The sequence below is a fragment of the Periophthalmus magnuspinnatus genome, chromosome 14, assembly GCF_009829125.3.
Source record: "Periophthalmus magnuspinnatus isolate fPerMag1 chromosome 14, fPerMag1.2.pri, whole genome shotgun sequence".
In the NCBI taxonomy this organism is placed as follows: domain Eukaryota; kingdom Metazoa; phylum Chordata; class Actinopteri; order Gobiiformes; family Gobiidae; genus Periophthalmus; species Periophthalmus magnuspinnatus.
In genome coordinates this window covers 15865454-15883137 of record NC_047139.1, presented here as the reverse complement: position 1 = coordinate 15883137, position 17684 = coordinate 15865454, and the positions used below count along the sequence as shown (strand labels likewise).

The 17684-nt window shown below is 40.2% G+C and overlaps 1 protein-coding gene across 1 annotated transcript; it reads left to right on the top strand.

The window, feature by feature from the left end:
• Positions 1 to 1013: 1013 nt before the first annotated feature.
• On the top strand, positions 1014 to 17668 carry slc37a2 (solute carrier family 37 member 2). The gene is made up of 18 exons (XM_033978352.2): positions 1014 to 1349; positions 5390 to 5471; positions 6794 to 6884; positions 6960 to 7038; positions 8036 to 8171; positions 8616 to 8692; positions 8837 to 9003; positions 9239 to 9276; positions 9417 to 9491; positions 9729 to 9819; positions 10148 to 10210; positions 10969 to 11054; positions 12739 to 12787; positions 12950 to 13023; positions 14318 to 14396; positions 14494 to 14591; positions 15335 to 15390; positions 15734 to 17668. Exons 1-18 carry the CDS (start codon positions 1291 to 1293, stop codon positions 15747 to 15749), a joined length of 1416 nt encoding a protein of 471 aa, XP_033834243.1. The 5' UTR covers positions 1014 to 1290; the 3' UTR covers positions 15750 to 17668.
• Positions 17669 to 17684: the final 16 nt, after the last annotated feature.

Below are 17684 nucleotides of genomic sequence, written 5' to 3'. Positions count from 1 at the left end.
AGTCTACAAGTGACAAAAGCTTTATGTTGATATTATGAAATTATTTGAATATTTCTGTGACTTGCACTGCTCCTTCTGATATGATTTAGTTTGTCTCATATTTATGTCTATCATGTGAAAATGACAGATTTGGTGCATTTTTAATGTTTTGTTCTTCAAATTACATTCACTAGAATAGACTGACTAGAACTAGGAAGTACAAGCACATGCGTCCTGTGCTCAGGTCTCTGCTCTGGCTCCTGTGGCTCAGAGAATAGACTTTAAAGCAGCTCTGCCTGTGAACAAGTCTCTCCATGGACCAGCACCAAAGTACATCTCTGACATGTTAGTGCCATATGAACCATCATACACTCTGGGCAACAGCAGGAGGCCAGTCCCTGAAGTCCTCAGAGTCAGGACTAAACATGGGGAATTGGTGTTTCAGTTTTATGCAGCTAAAACCTGGAACAGTCTTCCTGAAGATGTGGGACAGGCCTCTACTTTGACAATGTTTAAACCCAGGCTCAAAACAGTTCTGTTTAGCTGTGCATACGACTGAAAGGTTTTTATTCTGCACTCTTCTCTTTTAAGGTACATTTTATGAGGATTAATTGTGATTACTTATGTTTTGATTTGTTGTATTGTGATTTTAATGTCTTTCTTGTTCTGTAAAGCACTTTGAATTACCTTGTGTACGAACTGTGCTATATAAATAAACTTGCCTTGTCTTGCTACTTTATAACTCAAATGCTAAGTCCCAACTGTTTGAATTACTCTATCATGAGCAGTAGTTTTCCCAAATACTTTTTTTTTTTACTCTTACTTGAGTAATTCCTTGGATCACTCTGTAGGCCTAATTCTACTTCTATTTCTTCTAATATTATTTTTGAAGTAACTCTTGAGTACTGTTTTTGTCTACTCCACCCATCTCTGTCCAGTGATTGAACTCAAAAGTCCTAAACTGAGTCTGGGGTGTTTGGGCCAGCCTCTCCTGTGACGTCAGGCCTGAGTCACATGACCTCAGAGGCTCAGTCTGGAAAAGCAGGATCATTTCAAAAACAGGTTGGAAAGAGTTCCCTCTCCAACTCACACACGCAAAACCTGAGGACATTTACGCACCGGTCTACGGCTATAAGAACGACATGGAACCGACCCGGGGCAAACTTTCAGCGAACCACGGCTCCGCGCGCTCCTTTGCCCCGCTCTGAGCTGCTCCACACTCGGCGCTTCCACTCCCGTCGCTGCCCGGCCATGGCGCGCTGTTAGGACGCGGTAATAACAGTGTGGCACAGCGAGAGCCGGCTCGACAGGATGAAGTCGTCCTTGGCTCCTGGGATCCGGCTCGTCACGTCTCTGTCCCGGGACACTTGGTAAGTTTGTGTTCAAGGAAAGCAAAATGAAAATCCAACATGTGGAACCGACAAAAATAAATTATTAACATTAGGATAAGTTTGGCTGAAGTAAAGTACTCATCCTGTGCCCAGAGTTGGGCAGTAGCCTGCTCAGTTACATTTACTTGAGTAAGAAATTGTACTTTTCAGTGCAAAGTATACTAGAAAGTATGCCTTTCTAGCAGCATACTTTCGTCCTGCTTGAATTTTTTTTTTTTTTTTTTTGAAGTAACAATACTCTTACTTTTGGTTCCTCTTCCCACTGTGAGTAAATCTGCAAGTGACAAAAGCTTTACTTGGACAATATAAAATTATTTCAACATTTGTGTTTCTTAAGCCACTTCTTCAGATATGATTTAGTTTGTCTCATTCTTGTGTCTATCCTTTGAAAATGCCATATCAGATATTATGCATTACAGTATTTTTTATTTATTTGGTCCTTTAAATTACATTAAATTCAAATTATAGTACTTTTCCCAAATCCCTTTTTTTACTTTTGAGTTATTTCTTGGACCACTAGTTCATACTCTCTGACCATGTCTATAGTCCTAAATGTGACTATACTATTGTTTTTTGTTTTTGTTTATTAAATTGTAAAATTTGTGAATTTGCCTAGTATGCCTATTATTAACTGATTCAATTTTGGGCAACACATTTCTGACAATAAAATGTCTTTCGTGTATTGAAGGGGTTCTGTAGGTCTAGGTCAAACATTTACATTAAAGCTGCTAATGTGATAAAATGGTACAGGTCTAGGCGTCTTAAAGGAACTGTATTTATCCTGTGCACTTTCTGTTTTTAAAAAAGTACGACAATCAAAACTGAACCTGGGTTGCCAGAGCCTTAACCTGCAGATAGAGGACACAAATAATTCATGTTTATGGAATTTAAAATAATAATTTTGCATAGCTTACAGTTCCTATTAATGTTTTAATAAAGCATTTATTACAATGTTTTATTAATTCACCAGAGTTACTTATTATTATGTCATGTGGTCACACAAAATATCCTTGAATAATAGTTTGAAGTCTGTTAGTTTTGGTCTGCTTTAAGTGAATCATATTGAATACCTTTACATATTATAACTTTACCAAATAAATGTTAAGATATAACTATTCCTAGTAATTTCTTAATCTTGTTGGGTAAATATACATAGATGAACTACATCTGATATTAAGAAATTAGGTTCCATAGTAATTACTCAATGATGTTATGTGTGACTACTTTCAAGTATATAGGGTCAATTGAAGTGTGCTTTCAGTTTGAGAGAAGAACTAAATATGCAGGGTTTGTGAGTTAAACATGTGTGAATGAAACAAAACATAACTCCAGGTCTGTTTGTGATGAGGAAACAACATTATAACATAGATCAGAAAATAGCCTAATATGGTTTGACTTTTTAAACAGTAAGCGGTTAGGCTGCATACAGTTTAATATGTAAATGTTTTAGCGATCTCTCCTCCTTATAGTTGGCTGTAAGATTATATCCAATGCCCAGCCCACAGGCCACGTCACCCATGCTCCCACATGGCATTTCTCCATAAATATGCAAAAACATGAAACACTGTAGTAGTGCAGTAGTTTCATTAGCAGGATGCATGCTAATTGTGTTAGAGGTGTAATATCCCCTCTGTTAACAAATATTTCTCGAGTAAGTGTCACACTGAGAAATAACTCCCAGCACATGCCCAATGTAATTAGAAGGACAAGACGTAGTGCAAATAACAGTTGCAAAGTGCAAATAACAGTTTTTTTTTTTATTCTGACTTGGTTTGGTGGGATAGTACCTGTGCAAAATAATCAGTTAAGCGGTAATTTATGGAAAAAAAAAAACTTGAAAAGAAAAGTTTAAAAAAAAACAGCCTATGTCATCCACACCAAAAATTCCATTCAAAATGCAGAGACAATTTACCACAGTGTAGAACTGCCATTCTGTACTTAAATAAAAATGAGCAGTATCAAGTTTTAATGTGATACCAACAATTATGAATTTTGTGATACTATCTCAAAATTACAAGAGGTTAAAATGTGATACAAAATTAGCATGAAAATTTGTGATAAAGAATTATCATGAAATAACGTGATATGCAAAACGAGGAACTATGGCAACAAAGGTGAATCTATCCATTTTGCACGTTTGTTTGGTGAGATTGATTGATATCCATAGTTTACAGCTGCGCACACAATGCAAGAAGCAGCTCTCTGTTGCTGACAAAAGTGTACACTTTTAGTAAATAAATCATACATTTAATAGCACCTACTTAAGCAGCCTCAGTATCCTCACGCTGATCCAGCACCTGTCTGATGCTCTTCTGCTGTCATTTCACAGCATAATCTATCTTATGTGGATAAAGGTGCTGAGTGGCAGTGGTAGGATGGAGCGGGTGGACAGACATATAAACTGCACAGCCTAGAATAGATGTTACATTTGGATGAATATTGTATATCAGAATTAGGCTGATTTCGTATCGGTCCATGTTTACCTTCTGAAGCAGCCCTACTACAATCTCTGCTGGTTCGTTCTGCAGCGAAGCTGATCATTCCGGGACCAGTGCACCTAGGACCGGGTATTGCACAGAGGCAAGGCATCAAATAGGTGAAGGGCTCCGGGCGTGAGGCTGTGGATAGACTCTCTGTGGGTTAAGTTCCCCCTTTCTGAGACTGAGTTGTCAGAGGCAGAGAAGTGGTCACTCCCTGAGGCTGCTAGACCTTGGCACCTAGACCTGCTGTAATTCTGTGAAATCATCACATAATTTTGAGATAATGTGACTTAATTTCATGATCAAGTTAAGATTTTTTATCAAACCTGAATTTAATAATGTTTACTATGTTTTAGTGAAATGTGTAGTCTAACCTGTCATATGCACTTTAAATATGTCAGAAAATCTGGTATTTTCAAAGGATAGGCACAGGGAAAACTAAATCATATCTGAAGGAGCAGTGCAAGAAACACAAATGGTCACAATGGCTTTTTTCACATTTGGACTTTCTCACAGTGGGAAGAGGAACCAAAATGTTTATTCAAGTAAGAGTACTTTTACACTGTACATTAGGGCTGAAAAAAATATTTTAGAAAAATATTGAATTGTGATTTTTCTGACAGGCATTGCTATTAGAATTGAGATTAGAATTTTAATAATAGGATTCTGTTCAAAGTTTATATTTTAAACACGTTCAGAAGAATTGACAAAAAGACTGAAATATGAACTGACAAACTAAAACAAGAATCACATTTCAGAACATGTTTGGCCAGATACAAACTACAGGGTTAGCAGTTTTTATGCAGAATAAGGCAGGAGATTCAATTTGTGGAGGAAATAATGGTATTTCAAAAACTTGTGCAAAAATGTGCAAATAGCATCCATTCAAATTGCAATTTTGATTGCGAATTATCTTGTAACACTACTGTATAATACTTGAGTAAAAGTATGATGTCTGAAAACTAATCAGCATGAGTACTATACTGTTACCTATACCTCAGTTATACCCTCCACAAAACTGAGCTGTGAGTGGCTCCTCTTATGGGTTGTTGCTCTGTGTAAAGCAAACAGGTTTGTGCTTTATGATGTGCTCCTGTCATCATTTATGATTTACCCCAGTAGGCTTGTCACGATAATCACTATGTTGACTTATCGTTCAATACGTAAAAGGTGGAACAATCATTTTTGGGGGGTCAATATTTATCGTGGGTATTTTTTCTTTGTATTAGTATGAAAAGTGTGGTTATTTTTTGTACTATAATGAGATTTGAGCTGTGGAAGGTTGATTTAAGAACTGACTCATTATAGATGCAAGCTAACTACTTAGGTGTTGCATTCTGTTATTTATTCTGTTATATTGCACATTTAGAATACTTTTTTGAGATGATTCTGCTTTATGGTTTGTTTTCAGTATTAATAATTTGTTAACACAAACATGAGATCTGCAGGACCAGACTAGTTCAGCTCATCCTGCAGGTGCATGCTCAGGACGTTCTGCTCTTGTATCATGTGTCCTCTCTGATTGGTTGTTTGATGCAGGTACCGCAGCTTCACCCTCGTACTCACCTTCTTGTTCTACACGGCCTACCACCTGTCCAGGAAGCCAATCAGCATTGTCAAGGTAAGCCCCGCCTACAAAGCCAGGACATCACCGAGGGACAGGTGGGGACAGGTGAAGTTGACTGTCACAATTATTTCACACATGATACAATGTTTATGATGATATTGTGAGGAAACTGTTAGTACAGTTGTAAAAGACCCAAAGAAAGAAAAAGGATTTGAGAGGGGAATCATCTATCTCTTAGACATCATCTATCTTAGACATCATCCATCCATCCTTCCATCCATTTTCTTCCACTTATCCGGGGCCGGGTCGCGGGGGCAGCAGTCTAAACAGGGACTCCCAGACTTCCCTCACCCCGGACACGTCCTCCAGCTCCTCCGGTGGGACCCCAAGGCGTTCCCAGGCCAGCCGAGAGACATAGTCCCTCCAGCGTGTCCTGGGTCTTCCCCGGGGCCTCCTCCCTGTGGGACATGCCCAGAACACCTCCCTAGGGAGGCGTCCAGGAGGCATCCTGAGCAGATGCCCGAGCCACCTCAGCTGGCTCCTCTCAACGTGTAGGAGCAGCGGCTCTAGTCCAAGCTTCTCCCGTGTGACCGAGCTCCTCACCCTATCCTTAAGGGTGCGCCCGGCCACCCTGCAGAGGAAACCCATTTCAGCCGCTTATCCGTGACCTTGTCCTTTCGGTCATTACCCAGAGCTCATGACCATAAGTGAGGGTAGGAACGTAGATTGACCGGTAAATCGAGAGCTTGGCCTTTGGGCTCAGCTCCTTCTTTACCACAACGAACCGATACAGCAACTGCATCACTGCAGACGCTGCACCGATCCACCTGTCAATCTCACGCTCCATCCTTCCCTCACTCGTGAACAAGACCCCGACATACTTGAACTCCTCCAATTGAGGCAGAGACTCACCACCCACCCGGAGAGGGCAGGTGGGTTAGATATCATCTATCTCTTATTTATAACTCCATCCTCAGGCCCAAATCAAAACAAAGAAAACAATAAAGCTAGCCAGGATGTGAAAGCACCCATTAGGGGCACTTAGTGTAGCTAAATAGAGCTAGCCTTCAAACTGAAACTGTAAACAACAGGTGTTTTGAGTTTCAGGGTAGTTAGCTCCTCCCTTAAGATAGCTAAAAAGCAGTGACTTGTAAAATGAATGGTTATAGAGGACAGGACAGTCGACAGTGGACAAAGGACAGTAATAGCAGATAAGAGTTTGGACAGGCAAAGAGGATAGAGGACAATGTACAGAGGACAGGGACAGTGGGCAGAAATAGAAGACAGGCGGACAGAAGACTGTCCTGACAAGGACAGGGACAGAGGACAGTAGACAGAGGACATTATGAGATTGACGTTGTCATTGTGTCCCACAGAGTGAGCTCCACAGAAACTGCTCCACTGTCATCCGTCCGGCCGACGTCAACATCACAGACAATGTCACCTGGTGCGACTGGGCCCCGTTCGGTGGGTGGTGAGCATCCTCTGTGTGCAGCTCAGGACCACTGTCACACTAACCAGGCTCTCATGTGTGTCCTTTAGACCAGAATAACTACAAGACCCTGTTTGGAGTGCTGGACAACTGCTTCCTGGTAGCATATGCAGTGGGCATGTTCTTCAGGTGAGGGTGTGGGCGGTTATTTATCACTCTATGGGAACAAAAATCTGCACACACACATGTGGATTTTCCTCTCTTATGGAGATAAAAAGTCTGTTCCCCATTACATAAATCCTTTATTATTTTTAGGATTATTATTATTAGATCAACTACAGGGTTTTAAGTTTGTGATATGGGTGTAGATTTGGCTTTGGGGACTAGAGAGTAGTGTTGTTGCAATATGAAAAACTCAAGTTCAGTACTAAGGGATAGACGCAATACTTATTTATTTATTTTATTTATCTTTATTTATACCTAATGAGAGCACTTGGGGTCTCTTTTTCATGGGCGCCCTGATTAAAATACAAGCAGGAAAAAAAAGCAAATATACAAGTCCATATAAAACATTAAAAACAGGTGACTGTGTCACCAGTGCATCCAGTTTTGCTTTTCCTTGGAGTGTATTCCATTTTTGTGAAGCAAAACAGCTAAAAACCCTCTTTCCCATCTCAGTTTTGCAGTCATGTGATCTGGTATTAAATGTTCCGATATCAAAGATTAACATGCACTTGAGGTTCCGTCAGTTTTTGAAATAGTGCCTTATAGATACATTTCATAATACTGATTCCAATACCACAATGATAATAAGAACACTGATTTTATTTTATAATAAAAACAATGTGATTCTCAACATTAAATCGTAATACTTTCTTTTATATTACCATATGGCCGTATATCTGTGTAATCCCTTCTCAGTCGTCCTGGTAGATTCCATAGTGGTCCATGTGCGTATATTAGTCCGTGTAGTCTTATTCTTGTTCTGATACAGCTCAAGATCATTCTAAAGCTATTCAAGAAAGGTTCATTTCTGTCCTGTGAATGTGACTTTTTTAGTATAGATACCCGCTCACATGAATATCTAATTTCGATACTAGTTTTAGTATCAATTAGTATCTGATTTTTGATACTTTTGACAACCCTAATGGAGAGTAGATTGTGATGTCTGTTTTTGTCCCCACAGTGGTATTTTCGGTGAGCGTCTGCCCCTGCGGCTCTACCTCACTGTGGGCATGCTCCTTAGTGGACTCTTCACAGCCCTGTTTGGACTGGGGTTCTACTGGAACATCCACTCTCTCACCTACTACGCCTTCATACAGGTACACTGATCCTGTCATATAGTCCCTCTTCTACTGCACCTTCATACAGGTACACGGCTCCTCTCATATACTTTATCTCCTACTACTCCTTCATATAGGTACTCTGCTCCTGTCATACACTCTGTCTTCTACTACGCCTTCATATAGGTACTCAGAACACAAGTGTACATGGAAGCATGTGGTCGGTGTCTACCAGTCACACACTCACATGACCCAGGATTTATGAGATCACATGACTGTCAGCAGGTCACATGACTCACTGTTCTGAGCTGCACAAACAGTCAGAGATACTATGTCTGTTCAACAGTACATTTCTATTTACCATTTACCCGGAAACTCTCCTACTTTGAAATGAAGAGCACAAAGTATTCCTTTATTTGCTTTGAGTAGTATGTGCAAACGCAGTATTAAATACTTACTAGTTTCATGTGCTGTGTGTGTCAGGTGATGAATGGCCTGGTGCAAACCACTGGCTGGCCTGCGGTCGTGGCCTGTATGGGGAACTGGTTTGGAAAGGGGAAGTAAGTACTGTGAGTCAGGAGCTGACTCAGGCTATTCCATGTCCATTATGTATAGGTGTATACACTGATCATCATCAGGGTTAGACGTGACCTCATCTGTGTGTGCGTGTGTGCGCACGCGCATCTGTGTTTGTGTGTGTGCAGACGCGGCTTCATCATGGGCGTGTGGAACTCGCACACATCTGTGGGCAATATCCTGGGCTCTCTGATTGCAGGGGCCTTTGTGTCCTCTTCCTGGGGCCTATCTTTCATCGTCCCAGGAGCCATCATCACTGGGACAGGCCTGCTCTGCTTTTTCTTCTTGGTGGACAGTAAGTCTTCTCTATCAGGGACCCCATACTCCTCACTGTATGTGAAACAAAAAGCACTGGAGCACTCCTTGACCTGGTCATGGACTAACCCAGGACTAACCCAGAACTAAACCAGGACTAAACCAGGACTGAACAAGGAATGAACCAGCACTTACCAAAGACTTCAGCCAGAACTAAACCAGTGGCCACCAGGACTCTCACTGCTCATAAACATGTTCTCTCTGTCCTCCTTTAGAACCTGAGGATGTAGGCTGCTCCACCCCAATGCAGGAAGTGAGTCCCCCACCTTCGCACTGTCTTCGTTTCACTGTCCTCTGTCTCTGTCCTGTGTTTCACTGTCCCCTGTCTCTGTTCTTTGTCTCTGTCCTATGTCTCACTCTTTACCATGTCCCTGTCCTCTGTCTGTGTTACAGACTGACGGCTCAGCGGTGGTGGAAGTGTCAGAGGACAGCGAGGCCATCAGTTTTTGTGGAGCTCTAAGGATCCCGGTGAGAGGTCATGTGACTTAGCCTGACGAGCTGTGTGTTTCAGCACTGATGGAGTGTTTCAGCGCTGATGGAGCTGTGTGTTTCAGTGTTGGTGCAGTGTTTCAGTGCTGAAGAAGTGTTTCAGTGCTGATGGAGCTGTGTGTTTCAGCGCTGATGGAGTGTTTCAGTGCTGATGGAGCTGTGTGTTTCAGCACTGATGGAGTATTTCAGTGCTGATGGAGCTTCTGTCTGTTTCAGGGTGTGTTGGAGTTTTCCTTCTGCCTGCTCTTTGCCAAACTAGTCAGTTACACATTCCTCTTCTGGCTGCCGCTGTACATCTCCAACGTGGGTCAGTGTCCTCGCCACCCTCATCCCTCTGTCCCACTGTCCCTTCGTCCCTCTTTATATTTATCCCTCTATATATTTGTCCTTCTGTATATTTGTCCCTTTATATATTTGTTTCTCTGTATATGTATATGTGCCCCTCTGTATAGTCGTCTCTCTGTATATTTGTGCCAGTGTCCCTCTGTATAGTTGCCCCTCTGTTTATGCGTTCCTTTGTAAATGTGTCCCTCTGTGTAGTTATCTCTCTGTATATGTGTTCCTCTATATATTTGTCCCTCTGTATAGTTGTCCCTCTGTGTCTCTCAGGTCTTCATTCTGTCCTATTCTTGTAGCACATTTTGATGCCAAAGAAGCTGGAGACATGTCCACTCTGTTTGACGTGGGAGGGATTGTAGGTACGTTCACTACAGGACATGCGCTGTTTGATTAATCCTTGTATTGATTGATTGATTTTAAAACAAATTTGCAATATAAATTTACTTAAGCTATTTTAGTTCTGAACTAAATTTGGTTATTGCCCATTGGTTTTGTACTGTACTTGAGTGATGCTAGAAAATAGCCTCTCTGACCACAACCTCACTTAAACTTTCCATAGGCAGGGTGAAGTGTCTTACCCAAGGACACAGCATCAGAACTGGCTTAAGAACATTTTTAACTGTCAACATTTGAGTTTTACTTCACTACCTGAGCCAGTTTATTCTTATTTTGAAGATATGGGCCACTTCCTGACAACTTAAAGAGGGGGCATTACACTTCTCTGGACTATTAACTGCTAACACATAACATATTTAGATCACCGTGTTACCTTTAATTGTTGAAAATGCTATATATATATATATATATATATATAATGTATTAACATGTTTTATAAGTGTCACTTTCCTCCCTATGCTCTCCACACTAAGTCACTCCCCCTTAATAGCGCTATTACATTATTATCAGCGTGCATCCTGGTAATAAAACCACTGCACATTGCGTCAGGTTTGTGAAGTTGTAGTGTATTGGTTTCAGGCATAAATACCCCCTCTTTATCATAAACACAAACTCAAAAATTACTTAGCAAAGAAAACTGTAATTGATGTGAGGTATGGTATGTTATAAGTGTATTGTCTGGCTGTTTAGTTGTGTGTTATGTGATTGGTGCTGTGTGCAGGGGGGATCCTGGCTGGCCTGATCTCAGACTACACTGGGGCTCGAGCTTCCACCTGCTGGGTCATGTTGATCACTGCAGCGCCCATGGTGAGTGCTCAGAAAGATATTCCACAGTATGGCATTGAACTAGAGCTACAAGATTCATTGCACTCTAATCAAAATTGCAATCTGAATGGACACAATTAGCAAATCACACAAACAGCACAATCTCCTGTCTTAAACTGCTAACCCTGTAGTTTCAATCTGTAGAAACATGTTCTGAAATTTGATTCTTGTATTAGTTTGTCAGTTATAATTGCAGGGGTTTTTTTTACAATTCTTCTAGACACGTTTAAAATTTGAACTTTGAATCCTATTATTAAAACATAAATAGCAAATGTAATTGTAATTGTGATTTTCCCTAATTTGTGCCGATATTCTGTTTCTTAGTCCTGTATTGTTTTCTTCATTTTTCACGTGTAAGCTGCCATGTCGGTTTAAGACTAGAATGGAGCATACGTCTCTCTGATTAGTTAATCCACCTGTCAGTCATGCCCTCTGGAGTCGTGAGACAGGATATGGTTGGTAGAGTGTTTGTCCAATGATCTGAAGGTTGGTGGTTCAAATCCTGCTCTCGACACATCAAACATCATTGGTTGAGCGGTCAGATCCACTGATCCATAGGTTGGCGGTGCGATTCTAACTCACACAGATGAATGCTGTTGTTGTGTCCTTGGGCAAGACACTTAACCCACCTTGCCCTCAGTGTCTGCGTACACTGGTGTGTGAATGGGTGAGTGGTTCCTTGTTGTAAAGTGCTTTGAGTGCCTTGAAGGTAGAAAAGCACTATAAAAAAATGTGACCATTTACCATTCTGGCTGGAGTTAGCAAAGTCTGTGGATCTGATGTCAGTAGCTTTTCTCCATTGAAATGAATGCAGGGTTCCCATGTGTCCTGGAAAACCTGGAAAATTATTGACCTGTTTTGCAGACATACAAAACATTGGGAAAATGAGGAAAAAGGCCAAATGTCCTGGAAAATATATATTTTATCCTTAAAAATGTCTCCAGGCTTTGCTTTGCCGTATTATTGGATATCAAATTAAAAGAGACTTTTGCTGCCACCTATTACTGGCATCTGTCAGAGCTAAAATCAACTAGAATGCAGGAAATTACACCTATGTTGTACAAAATTTCTTGGGGTGGATTTCCAAATCCCCTACACCTTTTTGTCTTACCTCCTTAGCTGGACCTTTGTGTCACATATAGACGTCCCTTATTTCCTGTGTTATAAGTGCAACACCAGACTCACAAAGTACTATTCGCATGCGGAGAATGAGTCTTCAGCACTTACTTTTTTATTCTGAGTCAATACGATTGTGTTCTTATGTGTTCCTCTAATTTGAGTTTCACTAAAAAATATTTTGGGTCATTTACATAACAAAATATAGTGTGTTTACCTTGGTGTTTAATTATTGTGTAATAATTGTGGACTTTTGTTATAGCCTTAGGCTTAGACTACATCTTCATATAAAAACTGTATAAAAAAGGGTGGGATCTGTTTGTACCATGATTACTCTAAAACTGTCCTGGAAAAGTCCTGGAAAGTGATTTCAAGCAAACTGTGTGAACCCTAGGATGTGTTTAATGCTCTGCTCTGAAACATTCCAGGCAAAGCAGTAACATCTCTATGGAAACAAGAAGATCGCAGACACTCCACCAGAAAAGGGACATAGTGCACCTAGTGTGAAAGTGCGATTGTGAATAGTCTAACATGTGGTGTTGTGTTCCAGCTGTTTCTCTACAACAGTATCGGGCAGCAGAGCCTGGGCATGTCTGTGGGTGAGCTCGTCTTTTTCTGTTTGGAAATGTATTAAAATTGTATTAAAAGTTGCAATGTGCAGTACTAAAATATATACAGTACACAGCCCACTGTAAAGTAACTGTGTAGTTTACTTACACTGTAGGCTCCAGTGTTCTGACCTGCTCCTGGTGTGTCCACAGGGATGCTGCTGCTTTGTGGGGCCCTGGTCAACGGCCCCTATGCCCTCATCACCACAGCTGTATCTGCTGACCTGGTATGGACACATCTGGATCTTTTATTTAGATTACAAATATCCAATCATAGAATGCACACTTCTTCCCTGATCATTTCTCTCAGTGACAATTTCCATTCTCCCGTTATATTTCTTCAACCGCGCCATATAGGCCAGTCACAATAATTACTATATCAACTTATCGTTCACTATATGAAAGCTGGAACTACATTTTTGGGGTCAATATTTATCACGGGTACTTTTCCTTTGTAAAATTAGAGAGATTGTTGTTGTAATACGCTAAGATTTGAGCTGTAGAAGGTTGAATATTCACTTCTATGGCTAATTATTGCATCATTCACCTATTTATTTGTTGCAGGTGAGGCCTTTTAACAACACTGTTTATTTGAATTTTTTTTATTGGGATTATCTTGCTTTATTTTTTTGTATCAGTGGCATAAAGTGGTTTCAATATATTCATATATCGTGCTTCAAAATGTGTTATTGTGACAGGCCTAATACCATATCTGCAGATTAAGGGGGAACAATTTTTTGTGTTTTGGTAATTTTGGTCTCACAGCATGTAAGCTTTCATGTGGAAATAACAAAAGTGTCCATTCTGCACTGAAAGATGTTGTAATATTTAATTCAATCAACTTGCCTGTCCCAAAAATGGCCAATTTTAATATATTGTTTTTTACATTGATGTGAGTAAACTACAGAAGAAGTGTCAAAATTATACCCTATTGTAAGATATTTTCCTATTCACCTCAAGTGTCTCACCTTAACTAGAGATATTTGACCTGCCCTCTTCTCAGTCTAACACTACAGGGATAGGAATATGGTTCTTAGATGATGTAAACCGAAGGATAATTCAAACCTGTTAAATGCTTTGTAATTACTGGGACAGGTCAGTGTTGAGCAGTGAAAGAGGGACATTACGTCGTATCGTAATCATATACTCAGTTACGTGGTCATTATGAGAGAAATTACACCTTGGTGTTCACCCCTCAAAGATTTGCTTGGCACCCATGGGAACATCAACACCTATGAAGGAGGGTCCATGTACATATCTGTTTGACTCAGCTCTCTCTCCAGCTGGGCCTGGGACAAAAGTGGGTGTGCATAGTCCATAGTTGTATTTGATTACAGTAGAGGGCACAAAGAACCTGCCTACCCCTGCCTACACCTGCTTACACCTGCCTATACCTGTCTACCCCTGCGTACACCTGCCTACACCCGTCTAGCCCATCCTACACCCACCTACCCCTGCCTACACCCAGCTACACCAGTCTGGTGCACTGAGGCGTGAAGCATTACTGTGTGTGTGTTCCAGGGGACTCATGAGAGCCTGAGAGGAAACTCCAGGGCCCTGTCAACGGTCACAGCCATAATCGACGGGACCGGCTCTGTGGGTACGTCTGTTTCCTCTTGTCTGGCTTTGTGCATCTAATTTCCACGCTGAATCTACATGTAGCAAACATAATCTAAGCTTAACTGTCCTCTGCACAGGAGCTGCACTGGGCCCCCTACTGGCTGGCATCATCTCGCCCAGTGGCTGGAACAACGTCTTCTACATGCTCATCAGTGCCGATGTGCTTGCATGTTTGGTACAGCTCTGCTTTTATTCAGCATTTTTATTTAAGAACTTTGGTTTAAAAAATGTGTGATAAAGAAAAACATGACTTAAAGGCCCTATACCTGATTTTACTGTTTTAAAAATATGAAAAACAGAACTAGTTAATTTTAAACCGTTTGCAGTGGTCCAAAGTTATTCCTCTCTTACCTTATGCATTACAAGCATCCTAATTATTCACCACGATGCATTTAGCACTTTTCACAACTATTAGAGACCAGAGCAGAGTTTTGCTGTCACAGTAATGCTAATAGCAATTAGCATGCAAACAGTGCACAGCAGACTTATTCTGACCTCAAGAGCTGCGTATACAATATATCTGTACGAGGGCAAGACACATTTTGCTGAAATACATGGGGAAAAATTGGTTACAGAGCCTTTAAATTCTGTTGTTACTGATATTGGCCCTTGCTGTGGATTTCACAAACTACAGAAGAACAAAATAGCAGTCCAAGAAATTACTCAAGTAAGAGTAAAAATGTATTTGGGAAAACTAAAACTCCAATAATAGTAACTTTACTTGTCTGGGGTAACATCCTATAAATAATTTGAAGTTAATGTTATTTTAGATGATGGACCACAAAAATAACAAAGCAAACAAATACATTTATTATTATTAAAATTTGAAAGCCTTATTTAACCAAACCCATGAATCGTAAATTTCACATGTAGTATGATGTTAGCCATGACACATGTGTAACTACATGTTCTGTTCAGCTCCTGTCCCGCCTCGTCTACAAAGAGCTCTTGAACTGCTGTGGGCGCCGTCAAGGGTAGGTCACGCCCCTTTTATTGTGTGTGTGTGTGTCCATCTAAATTGACTGCCTCTCTGTTGCTGCCGCCCCACCGCTCTCTCTCTTTCAACCTGTCTCTCTCTTTATGTCTCTCTCATCCCTTTCTTCTCTCTCTTTCTCTCTATCTCTGTCCCTCCCTTCCTCTCTTTCTCTCTCTTCTTACTTCCCCTCTTTCCCTTTCCCTCCCTCCCTCTGCCCCTTTCTTAATCTCCCCCTCTCTCCCCTTCCTCTCAATCTCCTTCTCTCTAAACTCTTTATTTCTCTCCTCTCTTTCTCTCTCTCGCTCCCTCCCCTCTCCCTTTCTCCCCCTTCTCTTCCACAGATTCACAGAGATCTGAATCAACTGGGGGGACATACCAGCCACAACCACTCAGGATGTTTCATATTTCATCACAAATCATTTTAATATTTATATCAGTATTTTAATTTACACATTTAACCTGTACTTGAAATGACCTGTCTGTCTTAATTTTGTATTTTTTAAAGAGAGCTGTAGTCGTCACAGCAACCCCATGTTCATTTGACTGTTCGAAACTATAAATCGTAAATATAGCCTAGCCTAGCACTGAAGCTGGCTCGACTCAGCTTTAGCAACCATTATCGTACACATAATTAGGCATGGAATGACACTGAAATTTGGTGTCATGACTATCATGGCCAAAATAACTGTGAATAACAATTAAAGTTTCTGAAAGTTTAAAAAGTTTTGTGGATATGATAGATTATAATTTGCATAGGTTCCATATTTAAACCACTGTTAGAGTAATGTACTTTCTATTAAGTGAAAACAAGGATCTAGAAGAGACCATGATAGCTTTTTTCTGCACATTCTGGTGATATAATGGTGATCATTTTTGCTGGCAATTATCATGATTATACAAAATGTCCCATGAATGATGATTGTCTACCCTTTTTATCACGATAAACAATATTATAATATTATATAATATTATTTATTGTATAATATTATATAATATTGTTTATTGTCCCATCCCTACACATAATGACTAAATACTGTACATGTGTAACTACTCAACATGTTTATGCTAATGGTTGCTAAAGCTAACTACTGTCATACTGTCATCAAGTGTTTACAATGTAACATCATGGCCGCCCGCAGTGTTGGGAAGTAGGCTGAATGCTAATACTGCCTTCATGTCCCATGGACAAGATCAACATTTACACTAGTGAATTGATAAGTACGAGTGCATATTGTTCAAGTGCCTTTGTGTTGGTACTGAAATGAAACACACTTTTTGTAGACAAATATACGTGCATACAGTGTAAGCAAGTAAATTCATGTAAGACAGTAGCCTACAGATCGCTCAGTGTCAGATACTACTCAGTACCAAAACTAGTATTGAAACTAGATATTCATTTCGGCAAGTATCGAAGTCACATTCACAGAACAGAAATAAACCTTTCCTGTATAGCTTTAGAATGATCTTTAGCTGTATCAGACCAAGTATAACACACATAGACTAGTGTACACTCATGGACCACATGGCCTTTTAATGTTGAAAATCAGATTCTATTGTCTAAATAGTGTTTTTTATTATCACCGTAGTGTCGAAATTGAGCTTGAATTTTAGTGTTGTGACAACACTCCTTCCCAACACTGGCTGCAGGTTACCACCATTTAATGTTGTTTTGTGTATGAACAAGGAAATAATGGGTATTAAAATTATCTCTACTTTACTAAAAGCTTCCGTATGTTACCTCTGGTAGGAGAGTGGGTATTGATTTAAATTTGTATACTGACTATTATTATTAAGGGCACTGTACCTGATTTTTACTGTCTTAAAATGTGAAAAACAGAACTAGTATTGGTCCAGTTATTCCTCACTTACCTTATGCATTCTGAGTGCCCTAATTATTCACCACGATGAGTTTATAAGCTCTTAGAGACCAGTGTAAAGCTAAGAACAACTAGCGTGCTAAAGCGCACTTCCTGACCAGACAATAAAATGTTTTATAATTAGCATGCAGCTGACTTATTTTGACCTCTGGAGCTGCTTATACAGTATATCTGTACTGGAGCACACATTTTGCTCAAATACATGGGAAAAATGGGTGCAGGACCATGTCTGTATAAGAGCACAAAAACAAATTCAATAACAGAATTTCATTGGTTTAAAATTCAACCAATCAACAATATATTGAAAACCAGTCTAATACATCAGGCCCAAAGAGTCAACTCATTGAAATTACCTTAATGAAGCTCTGAAGTCATTCTAGCCGTTGCAATGTGGTCTAATTCCAGTGGTGGAAGA